Source organism: Kryptolebias marmoratus, linkage group LG11 (genome assembly GCF_001649575.2).
Source record: "Kryptolebias marmoratus isolate JLee-2015 linkage group LG11, ASM164957v2, whole genome shotgun sequence".
NCBI lineage: Eukaryota > Metazoa > Chordata > Actinopteri > Cyprinodontiformes > Rivulidae > Kryptolebias > Kryptolebias marmoratus.
In genome coordinates this window covers 9,669,610-9,675,905 of record NC_051440.1, presented here as the reverse complement: position 1 = coordinate 9,675,905, position 6,296 = coordinate 9,669,610, and the positions used below count along the sequence as shown (strand labels likewise).

The following is a 6,296-nucleotide window of genomic DNA, read 5'->3' as shown; positions in this document are numbered from 1 at the left end:
TGGCCAGGATTTATTTTAGCATTGAGCAGTTTGAATGTCTTAGGATGTTTTTCATTGTGTTGGCTGGAGTCCAGCTCACTGTATTTGAAGGGAAACATATGTGATGAGGTCAAGGTGGTGGCTTTCAGCTCTGAGGGTGTGTTAGTGTTCACACTGATGTAGGTTATTAAAGATATAGTTCTAATCGTTTGAAGTGGGGTTCTGTGGAAAGTTTAGGAACAATTTTTATCTTAATGTGTTATAGATAGCTCCTTAAATGACCTCTGTTTGGAGAAACTAGTTTAGTTTTGAGTGGTTTGACAAGCTAACGGCTAGTGAATTACTGCCATCTTAAACAAAATCCAGTCTAAAAAAATGTCATAGTGGTTCACATCAAAGTTATTTTATAAACCTTTACATCACTTTACATTGTTATTCTGAGAGAAATATAATACTGCAGAATTCCAAAATGCAAGAAGTGCAACAGGCTTCATCAGAAGTGCTACAGCTAGCTGCAGATACCTGCTGTTTGCACCGGCAAATAACTTAGCAAGAAACTCCTTTTCAAAAGATCTGAACTATTGCTGTAAGTGTGGAATGTCAGACAAACCATTTGGAAAAAAATCGAGAAGTTTTAACTGATAGATTTCTGGGAACACAAAACAAACATTTCAGATTAAATATTTTATTTGCTACATGCTTGATCAGTAATATTTTGCTGAGGGTGTTGGAAGGATTCAGCCAATTGCTTTGTTTACATTGACTGCGTACCTGCATTTTAGAATTGCGTTCAATATATCAAGAAAACTACAGGAGTAAGCTCTTTCAAACTGCACTATTTGATAAAGTTCAGGATAACCCTTTATATGTTGGATTTCATATTTTGCAATGAGTACCTTTAACTCTGTTATTTTTGTTCAGCATATATGTGTGTAAATTTACACATATGTTTCTGTTTGTGAGCTGGGGCGGCAGGAACGTTTTCTGATACAACGTTCATGACCGTGGTAACCAGGAATTTATAGCATTCGGCGCTCAGCCCCTTTGAATTGCTGACACCGCAATCAATGGATCGCCTCGGGGAGGGAAAACGTGTAATGACAGTGAAGCTCGGAGAAACAGGTGTTCGTTATTGCCACGTGTCTCTTTGAAGGTGCAGAGAGTTACAGAAAGAGTGTGAATCACCCCTAATTCTGTGGAATTATATAGTTTGCGGGGTGCAAAATGAACTCATTCCAGTGGAGCTCGAGCCAAGGCAGTTATACTTTGAAAAGTCGTGGATGAAAGAAATTATGGAGTGACAGGGGTATTCCTGGATGCTCCCTGAACATTGACTGGTTTACTGGAAAAGCTGTAGGTGTACTTACAAAAATCTCTTTTTATTACCAGCAGATGGTTTACTTTTAAAAGGCAAGTTGTTTAGGTAATAAACCAAATAATTTAGGGTCCATTTTCAGACCTACCAAATCAATAGACATACAGAAGTGTTGCTCATGTTAAACAATTACTGGATTAAAAATAATCTATGAACTTTCTACTTCTTTGTTAAAAGTGAATTATTTTGTGTCATTTTTGTACAGGGGCTATTTGCTACAGATAAGCTTTATAGAAATGACTGAATACATTTTAAAAATTTACACACTAGCATTCCTTGAAACAGTGCATATCACCTGCCGCATTGCATTCTAGCTCAATATCGGCAAAATCTAAAACAATTATGGCCTTTATTGTGTTTGCTAAGATTGATTAGCTGTGGCAGCCATCTTGAATCAGGTTGTCTGCAAAGGTTAACTAGTTGTAGATGTACGTCCAATAAGTATTTTCAGAGAGTTTCATTTGAATTCATTCAGTGGTTAATGGAATATTTTGCTAACAGACAGAACACATGCAGACACAGGCAGTTATAGGTCTTTCCTGGCAGTGGGTGATATCTAACAGCATGGGAACCATCTGTACTCAAAATGTTCAAACAGTGAGTGGAAGCCACCAAAACACATTTACATAAATCTGTGGTTTCTCATTACTCACTTGCTTTATCAGAACAGGCACCCATAACTGAACCAATTTAGATTAGCCAAATAAAAATCATTTGTATTGTTTGACAGGCAAAAACCAATAACCAGGAAGGATGATGCTAAAGCCAGCAGGGAAATAAATATCTCACTGGTGATAAATCTCATATCGTTCATGTAATTTCAGTAACTTAATATGCTGCATTTATATTAAATTTTGTAATATTACTCCTAGCCTTGTTGGCTTTTTTTCCCCTTTACAGAATAAATAATAATGTTCTCTTGAGTTCTCTCGAAACCAAATTTATTCCAAGTCTGAATCTAAATTACTACTTCTGCTTGTGCGTAAATGAGCTCAGAAATAAAAATCTCTTTTTTGCTGTTGTTAGGAGACAGTGAAAGTTGTATGTTGCAAAAATTGAAAAGCATTTTTTATTTGTGGCATATAGCTGATAAAAACATAGTTGAACAGACTTATCTTCAGTTGTCTTGTGTTTTCAGTGACTCGTGAGACAATGTCACACTTGGTAAAATTGCATGTATGTCATGTACCAAAAGCAGAAACAGTCAGCTCTCATATGACTTTGCTGATGCATTTAGTTGACTTTTGAGAAATGAAAGCAGACTCTTGAGTAATAGTTTCCATGTTGCTCAAAAGTCTCCCTTTATAAATGTGGAAATGAATGCTTCATGTGACATTTGTATACTAGGCTGCGAATCTAAGAGGACTTTATCTGCTTGAAAATCATCCTGTCTTCACAGCTAAAAGGACTTTGTAGTAACTGTGCCATTTTAATAAGGACATCTTGGACCTCTGCATATCATGGCTTGCTTCATTGCCACTTTTGGTCTCATTCTTCTCTTGGGACTCAGCGATCTCTCAGCAGGGAACAGCGACACATGTACAATCTATGCTGCTGTTGGGGAAAGTACGACTTTGCCTTTTGACTTTAAAGGGCTGGATAAGACTCATTCATTGAGATGGACTCATAACAAAACAATAATTTTCAACAGACAAAAGGGTAAAGTGTCCACTGGAAAACCAGACGACATCACTGCAACAGGATCCATTTTGCTGAAGAACATTAAGTTTTCAAGCACAGGGATTTATGAAGTAAGCATCTTGCATTCTAATGTTACTTTGGCCAAAAGTTGGACGGGTCATCTTTGTGTGATGGACAAAGCATCAATGCCTCAACTGAGTTATGTCTGTGATTACAATGCTGTTAACCTTAAGTGCCACGTAGCCAAACATCAGGGTTTGGTTTTCTCATGGACATTAAATAACAAGACTTTACTGAGTGAAACAAGACAAACTCTGAGCATTTCTCTGAGCCAGCTGAAAGAGGAGAGAAACTTTTCTTGTAGTGTGGCAAACAAAGTCAGTGTGGAAAGCAGCGAGACTGTTCGCCCAACATGTAAAGCACATTTGCTTTGTTTTAAACCACAGACTGTCATGGCAGTGAAGGTAGGAGGAGCGGGTCTGATCTTTCTTTTACTCGTCAGTGTAGTGGCATTATGCTGCTGCCTCAGATGCAACAAAACACAAATGAACTTCAGAGACAAAGGGGAATTAAAGATGCATTCTATAAAGAAGCAAGAGGCTGAGTTCGTCAACCCAGAGTATGAGACCATGCAGAACATACAAAACTCTCACCCCTCAAGTCCCAAGCCTTCACCGAGAGCCTGCTACAAGAATCACACCCAGCCTGATGCTCAGACTGAAAACAGGCCTCTGCAGCTTCCCACAGCTGCTGAAGGACAGCGATCATCGCCAGTGCCGAAGCCAAGGACAAAGAATGCCCAAACTCTAAACATCTGAGTTTGAATTCCTCAACAGGAACGCAAAAGAGGAAGTAATAAGTTCTCAGTGTGACAAAATGCAAGAGGAATTTATGAAAACCACATATGAAGAAAAAGGAAAAAAAACTTTTTTAGTACAAAAACGAGGGACACCTTGCCATACAAAATGAACTGTATAAGTAGCGGTGAACTGTTGTAGTCTGTCATTTTTCCCACATCTTTTTAATTTTTTTATATTATCATTTTATTAAATGCTTTTCTTCATGCTCAATGTACTTTAGCAACACAGAAATATTTTTTGTACTGTGATATTTAGTGCTAAAGAGTGAACACTGTAGTTTAGTTGAAGGATTTATTCAGCTAACTGTATGACAAGACATGTAAACTGAGGAAAGTTAGATTTCTTTGTACTATTTGAGGAGTTCTGCTGTGACTCTAAAACTCCTTTTTTCATGTTGGATTCTTTAACAAACAATCTTCGTGAACACATAATAGTAAATTACTAATAATATGATTGTTAAACAAATACAGAGCCGTTAGCCAGATATTCATCCTTATTAAAATCATGTGCATGAGCCAATAAAACTGACAACCAAGCAGTGGGCGCCGTGGTCATCTTTGTAAAGTTACTCACATCATCATTACTTGTGAGCAACGTATGATATTAATGTCAAAACACTGATATAATGAGTAAAAATAGGGCCGCTTTTAGCTGGCAGTTTATCTCATGAAGGAATATTCAGCCATAAGATCACTGGTTCCAAGGCAGAGATATATCTCAGAAACATAAACTATTATTGTTTTTAAAACACGGATGAATTCTGCATCTGTTGTGGACTAAAGTTAGCTTCAGAATAATGGGTAATTGCGACAGTAAATCTGGAATTAATAGTCTGAGGACAGTGATGGGTTTATATCAGTACTGGATGAGCAGGAACATTTAGACTGTTTTTAGAATTCGCTTTTAATTCTTTGTTCATGAACACAGTGATTTGACATCATAACTACAGTGTCTAAAAAAACAAAAGACTACCAAAAATATCACAAAACTGAGGATGACTACATGACTGGATTCGCAAACACATCTGACCACTTCTGTTTTTGCAAGCTAGTCATATATATTGATTTTCCAATGACGTATGCTACAATAATCCCTCAAGTTAGTATTTGCGTGTTCTGTAATACAATGTTGTTTTCACACAATGTAAATAAAACAATAAGCAAAGTTGTTAAAACTAATCTTGTAAATGTCTCCAAAAGTACATTGAACAGCTTTTCTGTCTCAAACACATGGCTTCATTCCAGCATCTCACATGTCAGCATTCTTCTGCCTAAAATTTGCTTGCTTGCAAGAAGTTATTAAAAGAAAAAAAAATCTGTAGAGAAATGGATTAGCTAACACAAATATGTATTATCTCCAAAGGGTAAAAGGTAATCCACACATGAAAGTGTTTACTGCCTCGCCCTAATGCTGTGTGACAGCCACATAATGGGATCCTCCCTGAGCGTCATCACCCAGAACTGACAAACCAATGTCATCTTTTGTCAGATCCTCGCTCACTTCACATGGTTGAAATTTTGTCAGTCCAGCCATCAGGCATTTGGGAATAAAACTGGAATCTGCTTCTGGAACAGTGATCTTTTTTTGTTCTTCATCTCAGTCTCAGTGTTTCTTAAAAAAAAAAAGTATCAATTCTCTTCCTAAAAATCACATGAGGCAATGAGATAAAGAAAGACACAGAGAATCAAATCACCATCCTGCCCTGAAACTGTAAATCAGTTTATTGTTGCTCTGGCTGAATGTTTTGTGTCATTGCCCTGCTGGAAGGTGGACCTTTGCCACAGGACTCAAGTCTTTTGCAGCTCCTAACAGGTTTCCTTGCAGGTTTCCTCGGTATTTTGATCTATCCAGCTTCACATCAACTCTGTCCACTGTTAGTTTTCCATAGTCTTTTACATCAAGTCCAAAAAGTTCCGTTTTGCTCTCGCAAAGCACTTTCTTTACATGTTGGCTGTGTCCCTACATGGCTTGTGGCAAACTGCAAACAGGACTTTTTAATGTTTTCTTTCAAGAACAGCTTTTTTTCCATGAAGGTTAGATTTGTGAAGTGCACGACCAGTTGTCCTGTGGACAGATTCTCCCACCTGAGCTCTGGATCTCTGCAGCTCCTCCAGAACTACCGTGGCCTTCTTGAGTGCTTCTCGGTTTAAGATTTTCCTTGCCCAGCCTGTCAGTTTAGGTGGACGGTCATATCTTGGTAGGTTAAATTACACAAAGTTTACTTTATTTCCTAATTAGGTGATTTCTGAAGACAGTTGCACTGAATTTTAGTTAGGAATATCAGAGTAAAGGAGGCTGAATACAAATGCACGCCACACTTTTTTTAAAGATGAATCATTTTACTTCCACTTCACAATTATGTACAACCTTTTGTTGGTCGATCACATAAATACCAGTAAAATAATTTGAGGTTTGTGGTTGTAACGTGACAAAATATAGAT

At 37.6% G+C, this 6,296-nt stretch overlaps 1 protein-coding gene across 1 annotated transcript; it reads left to right on the top strand.

Annotated features, from left to right (window-relative positions):
* The first annotated feature begins 2,679 nt into the window (after window positions 1-2,679).
* LOC108229983 lies at window positions 2,680-5,029 on the top strand. The gene has a single exon (XM_017405726.3). The coding sequence runs from the start codon at window positions 2,815-2,817 to the stop codon at window positions 3,811-3,813; it is 999 nt and encodes a 332-aa protein (XP_017261215.1). The 5' UTR covers window positions 2,680-2,814; the 3' UTR covers window positions 3,814-5,029.
* Window positions 5,030-6,296: the final 1,267 nt, after the last annotated feature.

Coding starts and splice junctions, on each gene's coding strand:
- LOC108229983 (XM_017405726.3), top strand. CDS start 2,815: ATGGCTTGCTTCATTGCCACTTTTGGTCTCATTCTTCTCTTGGGACTC.